At 54.0% G+C, this 21,174-nt stretch overlaps 3 protein-coding genes across 3 annotated transcripts; 1 reads left to right on the top strand and 2 right to left on the bottom strand.

Annotated features, from left to right (window-relative positions):
- Positions 1-1,451: 1,451 nt before the first annotated feature.
- Positions 1,452-3,254, bottom strand: CGGC5_v004034 (Calcium-transporting ATPase 2; the record flags this gene model as incomplete). The annotated part of the gene is made up of 1 exon (XM_032033157.1): positions 1,452-3,254. The coding sequence occupies one exon, from the start codon at positions 3,252-3,254 to the stop codon at positions 1,452-1,454; it is 1,803 nt and encodes a 600-aa protein (XP_031887510.1).
- A 713-nt stretch (positions 3,255-3,967) lies between these two features.
- Positions 3,968-5,682, top strand: CGGC5_v004033 (uncharacterized protein; the record flags this gene model as incomplete). Its single annotated transcript, XM_032033158.1, has 2 exons — positions 3,968-4,003; positions 4,063-5,682. 2 exons carry the CDS (start codon positions 3,968-3,970, stop codon positions 5,680-5,682), a joined length of 1,656 nt encoding a protein of 551 aa, XP_031887501.1.
- Positions 5,683-6,875: 1,193 nt separating this feature from the next.
- CGGC5_v004032 (Dynein heavy chain) lies at positions 6,876-20,036 on the bottom strand (the record flags this gene model as incomplete). Its single annotated transcript, XM_032033159.1, has 3 exons — positions 6,876-7,325; positions 7,377-19,687; positions 19,751-20,036. The coding sequence occupies 3 exons, from the start codon at positions 20,034-20,036 to the stop codon at positions 6,876-6,878; spliced, it is 13,047 nt and encodes a 4,348-aa protein (XP_031887502.1).
- Between the last annotated feature and the right edge of the window lie 1,138 nt (positions 20,037-21,174).

Here is a 21,174-nt window from a genome sequence, read left to right as displayed (position 1 = left end):
TGTCTGGAGGACCACGCCAACCAGCAGCCTCCTCCGAGACTCTGGCCTGCCTACCGCAAAAGTAGCTCTCGAAGCAGTACGCCTACGCTTCGCTACACGCCTACAGAAGGTTGACCAACAGCACCCCCTAGTCCCAAGGCTTTCCCAGCTAGGGCGGCGGCAAACAAGGCTTCAAAGAACAGCAGCCCTCCTACCTAAGTGCCCAAGGCCGTTGCTCCTACAGCCACAGCACCTCTCAGGATCACAAGACCCTACAGCTGGCCAGGATAAAGAGAAAGCAGCTAAAGCGTTTCAGGACTGGATTAAGACTGTGCCAGACAACCATACAATTATCTACTCAGACGGCTCTAAAGCCCCTAATGGGGCTACAGGTTTCGGCTTCGTTATCTACCGCAGCAACAAACGGATAGCCCAAGGGTGCGGCCGCCTTAACATTGCAGAAGTGTTTGACGGCGAGGCAGAGGGGGCGAGGGCAGGGCTCCAAAGGGCCCTCCTTACTTCCCAAGGCCAGCCTATACATATCTGCATTGATAACACCAGCGTCATTCAGGGGATCCGAGGCATAGCTCCAGACTCCTCACAAGCGGCCTTCCTGGAGATCCAGGAGATAGCAAGGATACAGAACATACAGACCCATTGGTGCCCAGGGCACCAAGGGATAAAAGGAAACGAAGAGGCTGACAGCCTAGCTAAGGAGGGCACAACACTGCCAGCCCCAAGAGGCCTCCTAGCTACCCTATCAGGGATTAAGCGACTGGCCAAAGAACGCAAACAACACCAGCATAGGAAATGGTGGAAGCAAGAAGCACCCCCCCGTTATACCCAGCTGGGGCTTAAGGCCACCCTTGGCTGCCCTCCTGAACTAGCTCTACCAAGAGCTACCCTTCACTATCTCCTGGCAGCACGATCAGGCCACGGAGACTTTGAACAGTATCATCAACGCTTTAATCACACAGAGGCATTGCTCACCTGCTCCTGTGGGGAGGCTAAAGAGGCAGACCACCTGGTCTACTGCCGTAAGACCCTAGTGAGGAGGCAACGGTGGCCTATCCTCTACCCTTATAGCCGAAGGGAGCCTCTAGGACCTATAGGCTCCCTAGAGCGCTACTTTAAGGGTCTACTTATCGACTCTGAAGGCTTCCAGGCCTTCCTTGACGTGACAGACTTCTTCCAGAAGATCTGCCCGCGTTACTAAGAGATAGGACTTAACCTATCCTCTCAAAAACAACAGACTACCTATAGTCACCAGGACAGCAGATTGCTATAACGGAACTAGGGCACCAGTGGGAACTAGGGATGGATAGAACACATATTGGCCCTCGGGCAGGATCTGGAGGACGCTAGGAAGAGACGTGTACTACAGAGTATATAGCTAGAGCCTGCGGCCCTCCACGCCACATACCCTTCGGGAGGTCTGCCGCAAGGGCGGCTGCGCCCTTGCCGCCACGGCGTTAAATATCAAACAACAAACAACTGTCCAGAATGACTTCTGCAGCACCCTTGACCAGCATTCGGTAGCGACCATCGCCCAGCCTTATAACAACAGCCATCCACTTCTTTGAGGCATCGAAGGGAATAACCTGCACAATGTTTCCGTTGGTCCTCTCTTCACTGACACTTCCCATGCCGAGATGCTCAACAGAAAACTTGAGAAGTGCAGTTTCGGTGCTCGAACCAACGAAATTGTTGCAGTCAGTCGTTTCGATTGCGGTCGAGTTGAGGGAAAAGCTCGTCTTAATCAGTTCCCGGATAGTGTTTGGCAGGGATGCGATGAATTCGTTGGTTAAAGGGGTGTCGTGGTCGTGCCCGTATGGAAAACCAACGTCTCGAAACAATGCTGCCGGTCCGAGAATACCTGCAACGACGCTCATCTTATTCTGGGTAAGGGTACCCGTCTTGTCGGAACAGACCGTTGTGGCGTTGCCCATGATTTCGCAAGATCGAAGGAGCCGTACGAGGTTGTTGTCCTTGAGCATTCTTGTTGTAGCAAAAGCCAAAGCCAGGGTGACAGTCAGTGGGAGACCCTCGGGTACGGCAATGACGATAATCGTGATGGACAAAATCAGAACGTCCAAAAAGGCATGCCCCTTCTCTTTGGGCCCACCTTGGATGTGTTTCAGATCGACGAGGAACCGGATGAACATGATTGCAAAGAAAATACCACCCGCCATCAAACCGAATCTGATGATGTACTTAGCCAACACTCCAAGCTTCTGTTGCAGAGGAGTCTCTTCAACGTCGTCGTGGAGCGACATCATGATTCTGGCGTACGACGAGTCGGCACCAACAGCCAATACGAGATATGTTCCGACTCCAGTGGTTGCTTTTGTCCCGCCGAGGATGAAAGGATCGTTGTCGTTCTCGATTGATGCGGAGGCTGGAGTCTTGACCAGCAAATCTGACTCGCCAGTCAAAGCGGACTCGTCGCATTGGATGTCAAATCCTTGAATCAAAATGCCGTCAGCAGGAACAACGTCGCCGGCCTCGATGTGCAATACATCGCCGACGAGTACGTCAAAGATGGAGATAGACTGATGTTTGCCAGACCGAACAACGGTAACCATGCGTTCTTCCTTCTTCTGGTTCAACTTCTGAAACTTGTAGTTCTTCTGATAGTCGTTGACGGCAGTCGCAACCACAATGACCACGACAGCAACCAAGATACTCACCCCCTCAACCCATTCAATCCTTGCTCCTTGTTCGTCGCTTCCGACGGATTGGTAAATGCCGAGGGCTAGAGAGACGACTGCAGAGGCGGTAAGAAGGAACATGAGCTTGTCGTTGAAGGCCATCCAAAGAAGTTGCAGAAATGTCTTGGGCTTTCTCCTGGGTACACGATTCTCGCCGTATGTTGCACGGCGATCGGTGAAGTTGCCAGGAGTTTGCCCTGGGGCTTCTGTTCCCTTTTGGTCTGCCTTCGTTTGTGCACCGGCGCTCTTGGAATTTGCAATCGTTTCTGCGCTGATGGAGTGTTCATCGAGGATATCTTCGTCGACTCCAAGGCCTGCGTTGACATCGGTTCGCAAGCCCAATGCAAGACCCTGCAAGCCCCCAAAGGCGAGTGGAGATTTCGGATTGCGGTTCTCGATCAACCGGTGGAGTTGCGATGGGGAGAAGGCGAACTTGCTTCCAGGAGCATTATCCTCGTCGTCGAGGTTCTCGATGGCCGCCGATGCCGCGATGGTGGTCTTTCGACCATCAGGCATCGAGCCGATAGGGGGCAATGAGGTAATTTCGTCCTCCATAGCCGTCATTGTATCAGGATGGGATAGAGACAAAAGTTTGCAGATGGTTGGATTTTGGACAATTGGCAACAAAGGAGCGTTTGAGGCTGTAAAAGACGGACTGATGGCTCTTGGAGATATCTCTCCGGTTGAGCAACTGACGTGCGTTACATATCAACAAATGTCTCTTAGCTATAATATGAGGCAGGAGATAGCCTAGGAAAGAGGCTCTCTGGTCGGACTTGCCAAGCAGTCGTGTGTGGAATGGCTTGCCAAGACCAGACGGCGGAGTGTGCCGTGATGTACATAGAAATGTAAAAAGCCAAGATAATAATCAGCAAGTGGGTAGCCGCCGAATAAAGAAAAGGGTACATATGCACCACAACAAGACTTCGTTTCCGTTTACCCCTGCTACTGCTGGGATGGACACCTTAATCAGTGTATCGCATTTGCTACATTCACCGCACACCTCTCCACACCCAATCGCTACGTTGTGTACAGACATTGGCCATCAGTCTCCCGACCCCAATAGTGCGCCGTACTGCCACTCGCTTGCTTCGAAGCGGACCCTTGCTGCAAACGCGACAGGCACGTACAGTCCTTAAAGCCAGCCCGTTGCACTGCCCTGGTGGATCGCAAAGCTTTGGGAACCAACCACCACCACCACCTCACCACTTACACCGACGAAAACAACGCAAACTGCGAGACGCCCGCAGCAAGACTAAGAGAGCCATCGCACGCCCATGGCTAGACGCTACCCTCTCCCGAGGCATTGGAGGGTAAGATCCGGGATCGATCCCCTTTTGCAAGCTGGCTTCAACTTATTGCGAGATTGCAGGCTCGCATGCCCAACGGCCAGCCCCCTCCTCGTGTCATTGTCGTGAAACAGGAACACCCAGGCGCGGATTCATCTTCATCCCAGCACAATTCCCGAAAGGAGGGTAACCGCGATGAATCTGCCAATTCAGGCTGGAAAGAAACTTTCTTCAAGGTTGTCGAAGGAAGTGCGACTGCGTTTGGCTCAATCGCTGTGCTTGGTTTGGCAGGATATTCCTACCATACCTACTACAAGTATCTCGTGCTACAAAAGATGGAGAACGCATTTAGTGCAGGATTCTCTACTCCTGAGCTCATCGCGCTTGCGCGACATGCAGTCCCTTCCAAAATCCAATTGGAAGCAGCTTTACACGAAAATGAACTGGGCCACCACGAATGGATTCCGAGAACCGAACAGCCTCTCGTCGATGCAATCTTAGATGGCAGTCTCCAGGGGCGGTACCACCTCATCACCGGGGAAAGGGGCTCTGGAAAAACATCCATGATACTAAAAGCAATGAGGCGAGTTCACGGCGACGGGATCGCCATGCTCGAAGCCCACGGTGATCCAGAAATCTTCCGTCTCCGCCTCGGCAAAGCCCTCGACTATGAATTCCACGAGGACTACGTCGGAAGCCTGTTCAACTTCAAGGGCCCCCGTGACTCAACAGCCACTCTTGATATTGAAAGAGCGTTCAACAAAATGGAAAAAGTCGCTTTGACCCGGCGAGCGCGTACCGGCAAGCCTCTCATCCTCGTCATCAACCGCGTTCATTTGTTGCGGGAAGACGACCACGGCCGCAATTTGCTCGAGCTTATCCAGCAGCGAGCTGAGCTCTGGGCCGCCAGCCGCCTCGTGACAGTGGTACTTACGAGCGATGATCACAGCATTACAGAGCGCCTCAGGTGGCAAGCAACGCGCTTGAGCGTAGCAGACATCCACGACATCCCCCGCGGACCCGCCCTGGCCTCCCTCAAAGACTTCCGAGCAAAGGTCTTCAAGGAGGCTGTGCCGCAGAACATCCTAGACCATGTCTACAACAAAATCGGCGGGCGTGTCGGTTTCCTCGACCACGTGGCCCGGTCCGAAGACATGCTCCACGCCTGCGACCTAATCTGCGAGCGGGAAAAGCGCTGGCTCCTCGGGCAGTGCTGGATCCTGGGCGGTGACATTGACGACAACGCCGAGGACCAGCAGGACTTTTCGGCCGCTGCGATGGTGCTGGCCAAAGCTCTTGTCGAGAAGGAGAAGAACATGGTCCGGGAGGGCATCACCGACGGCCGGCTGCCAGAGATACCCCTCCATGAGGTGAGACAGATCATGACCAGGCCGGACCTGATTCAGCGGCACGATCATGTCAACATCTTCTCCATTGACTCCAACTCAATCGTCCGGGCCGACTCGGTGCCCATGCAAAATGCATTCCGTGAGATCTGCGCGCAAGAGGGCTTTGAGGAGCACCTTCAAGCAACTTTGGACCGGTTGGATGAATTGGAGAGTTTAGGAAGGACGAGGGAGATTAAGATGAAAGACCTTGTCAATGACGGAGAGTTTCAAGCACTAGTTCGCTCGGCTAGGGGCAACGGGGAGCCTCTGATGGTCACTGTAAAGGCAACGTCTGCAGAAAAGGGCGGCGAGTGATTACTATCGAGGATCGTCTCTAAATATGATAAGCCGAGGCACGACATTTAAAACCCATGTATGCATGTTTCAACGATCAGAGTGGCGGAGCAAGCTTGGCCCAACGGGTGTGGATGTCTGCTCGATGATAATTTGACGATCCCCTCTCAACATTACGACTTCTTCTTTCCAGCACCCCCTTTCAGCCCCCACCCTAGTAGCACAAACAAAGTTGATAGGCCGTTTAGAGAGAACTCGGTTTCGCTTTTCATCCCTTATTCTTTACTGCTCAGCCCTACGCCCTGTATTCCCTTTCCCACTATTGTCGTCTCCGCGGGCACCGGACGATCCGTGTAACTCCGCCGTGTAAAGCCTGATGATGGTGCCTACCTTCGGACAGCGTCGGAAAGCGAGACGCTCAACCAATGGAAACTAAGTCTCAAAGCCTCTTTTCGTTGTAACACATAGCGAACGAGACACGGACAGTTTCGCAACTCCCTCGTACGTCCTGGCCTAAAGCGTAGTTCTGGAGTTTGATATGGCAATGTTCCCTCAAGCACGGACGTAAAACCAACATGAGGGTAACGGCGTCAAAGTGTGTTTTTCTCCGTATCCTCTAAGACAGAACTTTACCAAGACTACTACCACCTTCTACTGCTAAAAGTCGAGTTCTCGGCGTCAAGTGGATGAACGAGCCAGCTTCTAACTTCTAAATCCCCATGGCAACGAACCTCAAATCCCTTGAGGCTTTACTTTGGACACCAACATCAGGTGTCATTCTCCGAAACCGCAAAGAATCACCAACTGAACCGTCATGCGCAAGAAGAGATCTAATGACCAATGTGACTTCACAGAAGCTAGGACACAACGTTGCACAAAGAATATAAATTGCGATCATTCTATCTTGTAAACACCTCTAAATCCGCGCGATAAAAGCGACCGCAAACAGGGGGAATCAATCTGAGTTTTGGGGTATCAGTGCGACAAACGGACGACGCAACCCATCCTGTGCCCCCGATTCAACCTTTAGCCGCATTCCGGTGATACGCCAATAATGATGTAGTGGTAGTAGTTTGATAATGTCCCCCGACAGTCTAGACGATTAAACAAGTAAAGGACGGCGCTGCGCGCTCTAGAGTCTTTACAAAAGGAAATACGGCCCTGTCTCAGGCGGGGCCAGACCATGTCCATACTCGACGATCTGCTGAAGCTTACTAAGCTTCAACCATCAACTGCTCACCCTCCTCCAACAACTCCGTCACCTTCCTCAAGTTGCCAATGAGACTCTTTCCGAGACCGACCAGGAGCAGCTTCTCGGCATTGGCTGGCAGGCCGAGATACGTAGGTGGCTCGCGCTCAGGCAACTTGTGGATCCACGCCATAAAGTCCGGCAGAGACGTGCCCGATGGAACCTCAAGACTGGTTTCCTGGCCCTCTGCACTTTCGACAAGCTTATGTCCAACATCGTAGGCGGACGGCGTCAGGAACGAGTGGACGAGCTGGTTCAATTGCTTGAAGTCGCCCTCATTGTCAATCTTGCCACCGTAGGTTTCCGTGACGAGGTACCGGATCATCTCCCAGGGAATGCTCTGAGGGGCAATGTTTGTGCGGTTGCCAGCAGCGTTCTCGATCCAGGTGTCAATGATGAATGCGGAGCATTCGTACTGAGGCATGTTAGCATTATCCTAGAAAATTCAGTGTTCAACAAAACTTACGTCACTGTCATTGAACTCCCAGAAACCCTTCCAACCCAAATTAGGTGCGTAACGAAGACGCTCCTGAACAACTGCGTGCAAGAAGGCGAGCAGCAGGTAGAGCCTGGTGCGTTCGACGGGGGCCTTGGCAGACCTGGTTGAGAGAGAGGACATGGAGTCCTTCATGTTGGCACGGACACCAGCAGGTTGCTCGTACATGAGAACTCTCGACGCGCGAAGCAGATTGACGGGAATCTTGGGACTCGACTCCATGGAAAGGAAGAGACGGAAGTCGGAGTGAGGGTTGAGTGATTCCATGCGCTTCTCGAGACTCTGCAGCCAAGTAGGTGCAAGATGGACGTTCTTGACCAAGACCCAGTTGCCGAGCTGTGCGGCATTGTTGACGGCCTTGTCGGCGGTTGCCAGACCTTCGTTGGAACCCATGGCAATGTTGGTGCACTTGACTCGCATCCTCTCAACGAGGTTGTCGACCTTGTAACTGGCGTCGAAACCAGGGCTGGAGACCAAAGAAATAGGTCGGGTTGCAGGCACCTGGGTGACAGTTTCCTTGAGATCTTCGACAATATCGAAGATATCGGCACCAAAGACAAGGGCGGCAAAGCGCTCTGCAGCAGGCACGAACCTGTCGAGGCGGAAGAGCTTGACAAGAAGCAGAGACTGCAAGGCCTGATCGAAAGGCTCGACATTGTCGTCCCAGATCTTGGGTACGAAGTTCTCGGCCAGTTCCTCAGAAAAGAACTTCTCCCACTGCTCGTTTGTAATGTGCTCTAGCTTATCCTTGAGCACGCTCATGCGGCCAGCTCGGGCACAAGCTTCCTCTCTCGCCTCCTTGTCGGTTGAGAGATCCTTGCCCTCCACGCGATCATCAAGGATGACGTCAATTAAGGTCTTGTCCATCTTGTAAGGCGACGCCTGGGCAAGCAGCATGGCCAGCGTGATTCGGTCCTTCTGAAGTAGGCCGAGCGCAGTCCGCTTGAACGTGGTGACGAAAAGATCCTTGACGATGATGTCTCGCCGAATGTTGTGGTTGGTCTCGTTGGCGAGGTTCTTGTTACCATGAAGAACGGAGTGGAAAATGTCGAGGAAGTACTGGAGCGAGAACTGGTAAAAGTGGTTGAGGTAGTGCAGCTGCTCCAGCACGGCGAACACAGTACTGCAGGACCTGGCAATGATGCCGTACTGCTGAGTGATTTCCTCAACCTCGGCCATGACACCCTCGGTATTGCTCATCTTGTCAGAAATCTCTGCTGCTTCTGTCTTCAGAGTCTCCAAGGTCTCAATGACGTTGTCGTCGTCGAGAATGTTGCCGCGAGACTCGTTGAGGGCTTGCAGAAGACGCTTCTCCAACTGCCTGAGATGAATCTTGAACTCACCCTGCAGCTTGATGAGGTTAGATCGGCGCTCATCGACATCAGGTCTCTCCGACTTGAGCACATCGTTAAGTGACTGGGTCTGGAGAGAGCTCTGCGTGACGGTAAAGTTGACGAAGGTGGTACGAGAGCAAATGTCGGGAGGGAAGGTGGCGGAGGGGTCGCGAGTCGACAGGTAGATCTTGAACGAAGGCGAGAAATCGATTTGCTGCTTGCCAAGCTGGATAAGAACACGCCCGCCAGTCTTTTGGTACTCCTTGTTCAAGACCTGGTTGAGGATGGGATCCAGGTATTCAGCATCTTGAATGAGAATTGGGTTGCCGAAACGCAGCGAACTCTCCAGTTGCTTGGTGAAGGAATCATCCAGGAAACTGGTGACAGTGAGGCGGCGGTCCTTGCTCTCCTTCTGCAGGAACTCGGTGACTCGGCCAGAAGGATCGATGATGAGAGGGTAACGGTTGAACCTCTTGAGAATGATGGCATTCTCCGTACACAAATCGTCCACAGGCAAGCTGTTCTCCTGCCAGGTCAAGCGCTCATCAGCGGTCGATAGGTACTCAGTGACCGGATTGTGCGGCTTGAACTGAACGCCTGAGAGTTGAAGCTGGTGAAGCCAGTCATCCATCATCGACTTGCGGAAAGTCTGGTCGTAGAGACCGCTGTAAGCCAAGAAGGCGGCGGCAACAAGGACATCGCCAACGAGGGTGCTGATTTGAGTCTCGAAAGACTTGCTTCCCTCCTCCCAACGAACTCTTTCCGAAGACAGACTGTCGAGCAACTTGACACTTCTGTCGACCTTGAACTGAACCTTGGACATCTCCGACTTGATGGCCTGCGTCTCGCTAATGAGTGCGGCGTACTCCGTCTTATACTGGGCGATACTGGACTCGAGGGTGTTGATGGTGTTCTCAACAGCCTTGGCCTCTGCCTTGGTTTGCAGAGCCTGCTCCTCAAGCTGATCGACCTCTTCTCTGAGAGGGCCGACACGGTCCAAAATGTCGGAGTACGAAACCTGTGCTTCAACCCACTGCACGAGGGGACCGCAGGCCTTGGAGGCACGGTTGACTTTGTCGAAAGTGAACTCGGGGTTGGACAAGAAATCCTTGCGCATCTTGAGACGAAGAGGCTTCGTCATGTTCTTCTCGTTGTCAAAGTTGACGATGCTGGCAATGAAATCGTCGCGACGGATAACACCCTGAATCATTTTCCAGTCGTTGACCTTGTGACCAAGCAGGGCACAGACAGACTCCAGTGCGAGTCTGACACCCTGAGGAGGGTTGCCCATGGATCGAACTTCGGTAAGGTGCTGACGCTTGATGTTGCTAACACTAGCTCTTGCCTCCTCGACAGCGGGTTCGGCTCTTGCGAGATCGTCCAAGACGACCTTCTTGCGCGTTGCAACCTCGGCCTCTTGCTTCTCCAAAGCGACCTGAATCTCCAAGGAAGTGTTCTTCCTCTGCTCGGCCTCTCTCTGATCGGCAACCATGCGCTGCAGCTTCTCGTTCGCCTCAGCGTCCTTCTTCTCGAGTTGAGTCTTCTTCTCGGCAAGGCTGACCCTGAGGTCGCGAACCTTGTCGACAGTGTCTCTGAGCTTCTCGAGACCGACGTTGAGATGGCGCTGCTGCTCTTCCAAGTCCTCACGCTTCTCATTGTACAGCTTGACGTACTGGGCGACGAAGTCTAGGAAATGTCTGGGCGTGAGGAAAGTGACCTTGCCTTGCTGCTTGAGCAGCTTGGCGTTGAAGCGTTGGAGGGAGTAATGGATGTAGACCATGGAGTTGACAATGGTCTCGCGGTGCGTAGGAGGCAGCTGAAGGGCGCGGTAGGCCACCGGAATGGTGTCCGGCGCCTGGAAGTTGGGACGGTCCAGATCCATGGAGGTGGTGAGCTCATGGCCGACCTGGAAGAGGGCCTGGTCTGACCAGTCGCCGAACCAGTTGAGCACACAACGGTTGAACAAGGCAGGACTGGTTGCAGCCTTGGAGCCGAGGCCACCCTCTGGCGGGTTCATGGTGAACACAACGTGCAAGTTCTTGACAATCTGTTGAGTGAACCACTTGTAGAGTTCTTCGGGCGAGTCAAGGTGCAGGTTCTGTCGCTGAGCGCCCTCCTTGCAAGCTGTCATTAGGGCAGCGAACTCGTCGCCCTCAAAGAGACCAGGAACCTCGGCGTTGGCAAGCAAGGTGTTCATTCTCTCAAGGAAACCGGAGTCAAGAACGTTGGCTTCGTCCATGATGAAGCAAATCTTTTCGCCTTTGCAACCGCAACGTCGGAGAACATCACGGAGGTCGTCGTCGAAGTCCTCACCAGAGTACTTGCCATGCACCTTGATCTGGAAGACCTTCAGACCATTCATCCAAGCCACGAAACGAGAAAGAGTAGTCTTTCCACTTCCACTGACACCGATGAGGATAAGATGACCCTGGGGCTGTCTGAAGACACGATCGATGCGGAGGACGTGCTCCAAGACGTCGTTGAACAGGATAAGAGGCACGTCAACCTCTTCTTCGCAGAAAGTCTTGAGTCTGGCCTTGACAAAGTCACGAAGTTGCTCTCGGTCAACAGGGACGTAGTTCTTCGAGAGCCAGTTGGAGAAGAGGATGGGCCCACCAAGAGCCTTCTGGTCGTCAACGGTAGGGAACAGATCAAGAGCGATACGTCGCACAGCGTCGTCGGTCCACTGGCGCTCGTCCTCGGCAACGAGACGATCCTGGAACAGGCGAAGAGCCTCGTGTGCCCAGATGCGGACGAGACCTTCGATGGACAGTGTCTCCAAAGGCCGAATTGCCTCGTAAATACCTCTGACCCATCTTGTCAACTCACGAGGACTGTACACGTAGTGAGGTTGGATCTTTGGTGTAAAGCGTTTCTGAGATTCCAGGTAGAATTTGACCATGGCTTGCGTGAGTGGCTCAGAGTAGCCGCGAAGCGCCGGGATGATCTTGAGGACGGCAGAATTGAAAGTGCCGTAGATTTGAAGCAGTGAAAGCTCTCCGGGATAGTCGACCATGATAAGAGGGGCGTGGCGGAGGAATCTGGCGCCAAGGGGAGTACGACCGGCGTCGGTGGGAGGGTTACAGGCACCGACGAACTGGATGCGGTCAAGCGTGACCCAGGACTTGTCCGATGTCCTCCAAAAGCCGTTGTGCTCAACGAGCTGGCGGAGGAAGGAGATGGCCCTCTGAGTTCCGTACTTGTCGGGAGCGGGCAAGTTGATTTCATCGCAGAAGATGACGAGCCATCTGCCAATTTGAGTGGGCGAGAGCATAACTCCGTTCAAGGTCTTCTTGTACTCGCAGTATTGCTCGAAGGTCTTGATCAAGAGATCGGGGGTGGTGGCGCTGGAGAAGTTGAGGCCGACAACCTCCATGTTGGGAAGCTTGCGAAGAGCGCTGAACAGCGTCATAGTCTTACCCGAACCGGGAGGACCGCAAAGCAGTAACGGCTTGTGCTCAGCCAGCCAAGAGTAGAGGACATCCTCGTGACGAACTGTGTCGAGCGTGGGAATGACGACGTCAGTCTGGGTGATGGAGTGGGTGTTGACCTCAATAGTCGGCACTTGGTTCTGCCAAGGGGACCATTCCGCTTGAGGCAGGGCGACGTCGAAGTCGATGAGCGAGCTGGAGCCATCCAGAGGAGGGTTGCCGAAGTTGGCGAGACCACCGACAACATCTCCAAATGACTTCCTGTCGTTAAGAGGGCAGTCACCAGTCAGAGCCCAGACGAGGGCAAGAAGAAGCTTCTTGGCGATGAAGGCCTCGACCTGCTCGGGGTCCAAGGGGAAGTCGGAGTGTTGCGCGTTGTACTCAATCATGTCACGAACAGCCTTGTTCAACAGAGAGAACAGCGTGTTCAGAACACGAGCAACAGTGAAGTCCATAATGTGGTTGAAACTCTCGGCTTCCTTGAGCGCCTGGACGAGGAAGTCCTCCCCGCCGAGGTAAGCCTTGAGTAGATCGGCAACCTGTTCTTGGACAGCCAGAGCCTTTGCGGGGCTTTGCCCGGCGCCGACACTGTCTTCGTCGAGGTCCTCGAAAGGCTTGGAGCGCAATGTCTCGAGGTAATGGTCGAGCATCATGACGGGCGACACGGTATCCTCGCTGAACCAAACCATACCGCAACGAGAGACAGTGGCAAGAGTGGCGTACTTGAGAGTCTCGACCTCGAACATGATGCGGACGTTGGCAGGCAGGTTGAGACGTTCACCATTGGGAAGCGTGAGAAGCTTGTTGTCGTCCAGAACACTGTTCAAGTTCTCAACCCACTCGGGGTCGACGTCACCGTCAAAGACAATCCAGTGACGCTTGGAGTCCTCGCCTCTGAGGTTGTCGACGATCTTTCGGAGGATACTGGTGAAGAGACCGTCTGTCCACTCGCGCGTGGTAGAGTCGAGGTTACCGTACAGAGCCTCCTTGGACATGACCTTGGAATCAATGACATGCTGCACGCCCTCAACACCCTCGACCTTCTGGAGCGCGTCGAGCAGAAGAGTCCAGGCAGCAGATTTACCCGTACCAGAGTTGCCCACCATCATTACACCGTGGTGGATCTTCTGGATCTGGTAGAGTTGAAGGACCTTGGTCATCCAGGTATCGTTGACAACCAGCTGTCTCTCGGCAGCGAGAGTTCGGATGGCCTCCTCCAGTTTCTCCAAGTTGGCGGGAACATACTTGACGCCAGGGAAACAAGTCTCCTCAACCTCGGTGAGGATCTCGACATCACTCTTGATCAACTTTGGAGCAATGGTTTCCCGAATACTCTGTACGATGATCTCTGGTTCAACAACCTCTTCAGCGCCGATGCTGCCGTCACTAGCTGCCAGTCGCGCACGCTTCAAGCCACCAGAGCTAACGAGAACACTCTTCAAGGCACGGAGACCGAAATCGTAATGAGCCTGCTTCGACAGTCTAGCAGAGCACTGGTCGAAGAACGGCACAGTCTGCTTGGACAGCTGCTTAGCCTGGTTGAAACCCTGAGAGTACAGCATGACTTCGGAAATGAGTTCTTTGTCGGGCTTGGACATGGCGACGCTGCGGAAGAGCTTCTTCAAGTTGTCGGGGAGGTTGGAACGACCGGCGTAGCCAGGGTTCATGGTGATGAAGATACCAGTGTTGGCGTTGACGTGGAGCTGACGTCCGACCAGCTCGATCTGAGCCTTGTCGTCTTCGGCGCCCTGCTTCAGACCAAGCTGAATGTTCTGGATCTGCTGCGAAACAGCGGACAAGATTCTCTCCTCAAGACGGTTAAACTCGTCGAAACAACCCCAGGCACCGACTTGGCAAATACCGAGGAAAATACGACCCATGGCCTGGAAATCAAAGGTGTCGTCACAGCAGAAGACCAATGTGAAGCGACCCAGTTGAAGACCGAGAGCCTTGACTGATTCCGTTTTACCGGTACCGGCAGGTCCGTAGGGAGATCCACCGAGACGTTGGCAGAGAGCTTGGGTGAGGGTGAGGAAGCAGCGGTCGGTGAGGGGTGTTCTGACCAGGCGATCGGGAACTCCAAGATATTCGAAACCGTAGCTGAGCTTGGCGTTGGCCATCTTGATCTGCAGACGCTGCTGGAAGTCACCATCAGGAGAGTAGTGGTAACGCATCTGGAGCAGCCAGAAGTAATGAGTCGGCGCCGTTGCGTTGAGGTTGATGAGCTTCTCAATGGCGTCACGCTGGTGAACGCACTCAGTGATAAGCTGCTCACACTTCTTGCGCTGGATGACCTCAAGATCGCCGAGGACGGTGTCGGCCAGCAGACGAAGCACTTGTACTTCACGCTCATAGAGTGACTGCAGCGTTTTGCCGCCGTCTGCGAGTGATTTCTCCACAACGGTGGTCCAGACGGCTTGGGTGGCCAAAACAACGATTTGACTGGGGAAAGCCTCCATGAATTCGTTCATCGCAGACATCTCGATCTTCTCAGATTCGAAAATAGGAGTGTAGTGCTCGACAGCTTCCGCCAGGAGCTCTGCGAGAGTGTTCTTCATACCGCTTTCCAGGAGAGCCAGCCAGTCGTTGATCTTGGGCGTTTTGGCCAGAGAGATCTCCTTCTTGAGCCGCACCGCCTCGCCCTCCTTGGACGTGAAGCCAGAGATGATAGTCTCGTCGTCCATGATCAGTCCCGAGAGACCAGCGAACATCTTCTTGAAATGCTTAGCAATACGGAGAGTGTCATTGCTGTTACCAATCATTTCCAAGAGGTCCTCGTCACCAACGAAGTAGAATCTGGGAAAGGAGACACGCTCCTTCTCGAGATACTCACCAAGAGCCTTCTGGATCTTGTTGAGCAACTCTGCAAGTCTCTCAAGAGACTTCTGGACGTTGGGGATTTGAAGGACGTCGAGGACGTACGGCTGCTTGTAGACCTTCTTCATAACGGCAGAGAATTCGCTGTTGATGTTCTGGAATCTGGAAGACTCCACAGGCAACAGGTGCTTGATATCGGCGTTGCCAGTGAAGACTCCCTCCAGGTACACCCACTGTCTTTGAACGTCAATCCAAACGTCAAAGAGGACGTGGACTCTGTTGAGCTTGTCTTCCCAGGAGCTTGCCTCCTCCTCGAATTCCTTGTAGTAGGGAGAGTGCTTCATAGCCTGGAGCGAGTTCAAGTTCTCACTGCACTTTGCGAACAGATCATCCCAGCCACGGATGAGACGGCACTTGTTCTGGTAGTTGACAAGCTCCAGTCCATAGTTGGACCATGTCTCGCGAACTTGCTTCAGGAACTCCTCCAACGCCATTTCACCCTGAGCCTGGGTAATGATGTCCCTGACAATAACCTCTGTGGCGACCAGGTTGAGGTCCCAGACATCACCGAGGGTCATAGAAACGGGCGAGTATCGCTTGCCAGGCTTGATTTGCTTGTAAATCTTCGTCCAATGGCGGTCCCGGATAGCTTCAGACTTGAGATCTGAAAGCAGAGAGTTGACCTTGAGGAGGCCGCGAAGGATGGTCTGAACGTGTTCGAAGGCAGCGTACTGACGCATGCGACTGGGCATCTCCTTGGTGCTCTTAATGAGGTCGTCGATCTTGGAGCGAATCTTTCTGGGCTGGACAGCCGTCCATAAGATCTCTCTCGTCTCATTCAGACTGGCCCAAATAGTGGACAGGTTAGACCAGACGGACTGGAAATCCTGGACCTCCTCCAGGATGGCACCTAAAGAGGTATCGGCGCTGGCAGGGATGTCGAGAGCCTCCTTAGCCTTAGCAACCATCTCGAAGTCGGTCTGCAACTTGGAGATCTTGCTCTCGAAAGTGGTGAGGGTGGCAGACGCAATGTCAGGCTGGATGGTTCCAGACACTGGCTTCTCGTCGTTCCATTGCACGGCGATCTCGGCAATCCTGTCGTTCACAATCTTGTCCTCCGCAATGATCTTGGATCTGAGGGCATCGGTCTGGTCCTGGACAATCTTGGACTTCTTGTCCAAGATCTCAGTCAAGGATTCCCAAGAACTATCAATCTGCTCGATGTGGAGCCAGTCATTGGAGAACTGGTAGCGTTGTCGCACAAGTGTCGACTGTCCTTGCCTGAACATATCAATCTCGGGTGCCCAGAGCTTAACATTGCGCCTGCAGGCCTGCACGACAGTGATGAATTGGACGGCTGTAGCCGTGGATGAGGCATCAAGACCCTGGCCCTCGAGGTCGCGGCGGGCCTTCTCGATATCAGCGTGGACCTCACGCATGCGATTGCCGAGCCTGCTGGCGAACTTCATCAAGATCTCGTGCTGCCACTGATCGTACTTGGCGTTGACCTTGGTTTGCACCTGGTCGTAGTCAATCGTCGTGTGGCCAAACTGCCTGCTGACCTCTTGGGTGTCGAAAGTCTGGCGGGTCTTGCGAATTTCCTGAAGGAGTTGCAGCCATCGAGCGAGCTGGTCGCCAAGGGCCTCGTACACCTGCTCAGATTGAAGATCCCATAGGGACTGGAACTGAAGCCACTTGTCGACATATGTGCTGATTTCTTGAATCTTCTTCTCCACAGAAACGTAGACGCGGCTGAGCAAATCGGTGCACTCGCCAGGCAGGTCATCGAAACGAGGCTCGTCCAGTGTTGTAGTGGTAAGGGTCATCTGGTAACGCGTAGCCTTGATCTTCTTCAGGTTGCAAACAATTCCCAGCCATTCGTGCAACTGTACGAACCAGCTCGAGCGGGCATACTCCAGCGGAGGATCCAAGTAGATCACCTGGTTCCGCATGGACAACTCATGAACCAGGCGCTTGATCGTTGGACCTTGGGGAGGTGGCGCCTCGCCATTGTCCATGACTTGCTTCCGGCGGCCGTCGTCAAGATACTCGTCCTCGAAGGCTTGGATCCAGGTAAGAATGGCGTCTTGAAGACGAGCCAGGAGCACATCCTTGAGCTTCTGGTTCATGTTCTCAACCCAGTAGGGGAGGTTGACATATTGCTCCAGGTTCAGCTGGTCAACAGCTGTCTGAATGGTCTCCAGGCGCGAGGTAAAGGCGTCCGCTTCGTAGGGGCAGGTGTTGAGTTCAAGAAGAGCCTTCTCCACGGTGACGTGAATCGAGGCCAGAGAGGCAGTCTTGGCCTGGAGCAAAGACACGGCCGCAGCAAACTCGCGGATGAACAGACTGTGCTTGCTTTCTGATGGCTTTGACAAACCGAACTCAGAGACAGACGGCAGATTGGCATTATTCTTGGTAGAGAAGAAAATCTCATGCGAGTTGACGAAGGACTCCCATCTGAGGGGAACACCCCGGGCCACCAGGGCGTAGACGTCGTTCCTGTATCCAAAAACGAGAACCGCTTCCTCGCCCATCTCGGAAATCTGACGCATAGTTTGCGAGAAGGTGCGAACACTCTCCATAAGGCTGACGGCGAAGGGGTATACGCGCTTGGCATCTTTGGACACATTGTTGATGGAGTGAGGCACAGCATAGTTCTGCCACATTAGGTTTCGCGTCTCCTTGAACAGAGTGATGACCTGGGGATCGAAGTTGACAAGAAGCTCATAGTTGCCACCGTTCGCTCTCATGCGGCGAATGTCGAAGAGAAAGCCGGAGATGGAGATTTGCCGGCGCTGGACGTCGTCAAGCCATGCCTTGTAAATGGTCTGAGTGTCGAGCTTCTTGCGGAACAAGTTGCTCTCGCTCTGAAGCTTCTGACCTTCGGCGTGGATGGCCCATTCAACACCAAGAACGTCTTCGACCTTCTTCATGTAGTTGTCCAGCTGGTGCTCGATCTGTCGAGCCCAAATGATAGCTCCAGAAACAGGTGGCAGATCACGCAATTGAGCCATGGCGTGGGCTTCGGAGTGGCCATACTGCTGCTTGAAGCGCTCGTGAAGACCATGAATGGCTTGCTTGACGTGCTCCATGAGCTGGTTCTGGTACTCAGCAATGGCACCACGAATCTTGGGTCGCACGAAAAGAGCGTTGAACTTGGAGAAGACGCGAAACATTTCGTTGGCGTTTTTCGCAGTCGCCAGACGGTCTCGGAGACGCGCAATGATGGAGTTCTCGACGCGAGAAGTCCGTTCATTGTACATGTTCTCGGCCTTGGCCCATCTCTCCGTACCCTCGGCGGAGACGTCCAGAAGGTCGACGTTCTTCAACGCTTCCCACGCCTGTTTCACTTCCTCGACGGCATCCACGTCGCCCATCTCCTCCACGACAACGACGCCATTAGTGCCGGTCGTTTCGGTCAGGCCGCTCACGGTGGCCTTGGGGCCGAGCACATTGACAATGGTGCGCTGCAGTTGCTCATGGTTGTCACGGAAAGTGCTGACGTACTTGAGACGTCCTTGAAGCTCGCCATGCTTGGGGTTGACCTTAATGGGGATGAACTTCTCGTTTCTGCGACGCGTAACTTCACGGGCGACGTTGGTAAACTCTTTGATGCTCTCATCCCAGGTAGTAAAGATGTCGTCGCAAGACTTCATGATACCCTTGAACTCGGAGTAATCAAGGTTGACGAGCTCGGTCCCCGGTAGCAATCGATGGAGAACCTCGTCCAAATCGCCAGAGATGGCCTCCACCAAAGGCAATGCCCTACGAATGGGGTAAGGGCAGATTCTCAGCTTCCTGTTCAGGTGGCCAAAGATTTGCACGATAGCGTCCTTCACCTTGGACATGGATGTGGCAGAAAGCAGCTCATCAAGCGGGAAATCTCTCATGAGCTGGTTGTACTTCTGGACCTTTTCCATAGCTTCCTTCAGACCCGTGTCGGCCGTGAAACTGACAGTCGCCTGGAAACGCTTCGCGTGCTTGAGAATCTCCAACGTCAGAAGAACTCCCTCGCTGCGAAGCTGTCCTTCGATTCCCTCCAGAGCGGACTCCATCGACAACCAAAAGTTGACCTCTTGGCTAGCAGTGAACTTGAAATCCTTGGCGCTGTCGGCGGGGTCCCTGGTCATTCTCGTAATGACCTGGATCGACTTGATCCAGCTGTTCACGTTGTTCTGGAGACTGTTGAGAAAGGTGCTGTCGGAGAGGACGGCGCCCGGGATGAGATCGAGGGTTGGCTTAGAGTGTCGAGATTCGGCCTCCTCCAGCGCGTTCTGCACCATCGTGTGGAACATGAGGGAGACCTCAGGGATCTCGACATTCTGCTGCAGATGCAACAAGCTCAGCTCGAGATCGTTCCACCTCTTCTTCGTGACGGGAATTCCAGTCTTGGAGTCGACGTCAGCCCTTCCCCTGGCGCCATTGGTGATTTGGCTCCGGGTGTTGGCATCGAAATACGGCGCCAGCGCATTGTGAACGTAAGAGTGGAGAATCTCGAAAGGCGAGGTCGAAGGACCCTGCTCGCCGGCGGTGGCGTTCAGAGTAGCAGGACCTGGGAGATTAGTGAGGAGAATCTGGGAGGTAAGAGGGAGCACGGGATCGATGGGGCCAGGCCGTTGCTTGAGCAGGACGAGGACAGACGCGGTTGTCGGGGACGAGGAGATCTCGGTGGTCAGAGAGTACGTGTAGGACGGAGGCTCTGCGTGAACTCGGTTAGCAACATTGGCCACGACGGATGAGCTCGTGGCAGCGGGCGACGAACTTGAGTCCTCTCCATTCTGTATCGCAGAGGCCGGCAGGATATCCTTCTGAATGTACAAGGTGTTGGGGGTATCGGTTGCGAAGCGGGCGCAGCGCTGGAGGGTGTCGGAGTAGCGATGCTTGTGAAGCAAGCTGCCGGGACTCTCGAGGTCCTCCTGGTTTGCGCCGAGAGCTATCTGGCATGCGAGAGCTATGTGGTCGACGACGCGGGCGGGATCGATCGAGGGGTCGGACGTGGGCGAGGCGACGCCGTTCGCGCCAGGGATCGAGGGAGAAGCCACCTCCATGGCGGCAGACGTGTATTCGGACGGAAGAAGACGGTATTTACAGAGACGAGGTCGGCATCATCGTAGGTGTGACGGTCGGGCGAGAGGTTGTGGTGGACAGCTAGGTCTGTCGAGTCAGAGGCAACCTCAGGGGCGAGAGCGTTGCCGGCCGCAGTATTAAACGCGGTGTAGATAGAAGGAAAGAAGAGAAACGAAGACAAGATGCTAAAGGAGCGTGCTTGTTGTTATGAATCCTCGTGGATTCTCAGGGTATCGTCTAGTCGAGAGAGCTTCGCGATGTTCTTTTGGTGGTGGTGGGTGGTTGTTAGTAAGTTGGGTCAACTAATCGCGGCTCGGTCGATGCTGCGCCAAAAGTTGTCTCCGGGAAGGTCCACGTCTTCCCGCCTGCAGCAGTGTTGACTTTCTACTCTAAACCGTCGCAGTAAACCTCTGGAGCCCCGGAAAGTCGACCTGTCCCCCGGCCCACTTTCACGTTGCCTTTAGTTTATTACAGAACCCTTCGGTCCAAAAAGTCAGGGGCATGGAAGGCACACAAAGCTGCACCTCAGTGATTCATGTACCTCATGGGTGTTTTGCAGCGACTCCAGCGTGGGAGACTGCGAAAACGGTACCTTCTCTTTTTTCCTTCCCAATGGACGCGACCAGGACGGATCCTTGTCGCGACAGCATGTGTCAGGAGGCGTTGGCCACTAAAGGCGTGTGGTGTCCCACTGAGGATTGCGGGGCTTATTTGATTGGCTGCCTTGCATCCGTTTTTTTTGTGAATGCTTGTGGAGGAAGCTCAGACACGCTGTCCTTGGCCCCTCACATGGCGCGGCCAGGCATAAATAATTCTGCATTAAGCCCGGTCTCTAGTGCAAGCCTATATGCACGCCTTAGGTAGTCTCTGTGGTTTCGCTGCTGACTGTGCCAAAATGTGCCAACGCAGAGCAGAGGGCCCTTGACGACTTAGGTAATAATCGACAACAACATCCCTCTCATCTCAACAATGCCCACGGCGCATTCGCTCCTCGTGCTTCTCGGTCCTCATCGTAGCGTTACGATCAGACGCAAAGATCGGTGGGAAATGCACCGTCTGCGGTCACAACGCGATGTCCAATCTGCCACCAACGCCCACTCCCGCTATCCTTGAGCCCCA

This window comes from Colletotrichum fructicola (genome assembly GCF_000319635.2).
Source record: "Colletotrichum fructicola Nara gc5 chromosome Unknown KSG_Nara_v1_contig02, whole genome shotgun sequence".
NCBI classification, from domain to species: domain Eukaryota; kingdom Fungi; phylum Ascomycota; class Sordariomycetes; order Glomerellales; family Glomerellaceae; genus Colletotrichum; species Colletotrichum fructicola.
Note: the sequence above shows the minus strand (reverse complement) of the source record. Positions and strands in the feature narration are given on the sequence as shown.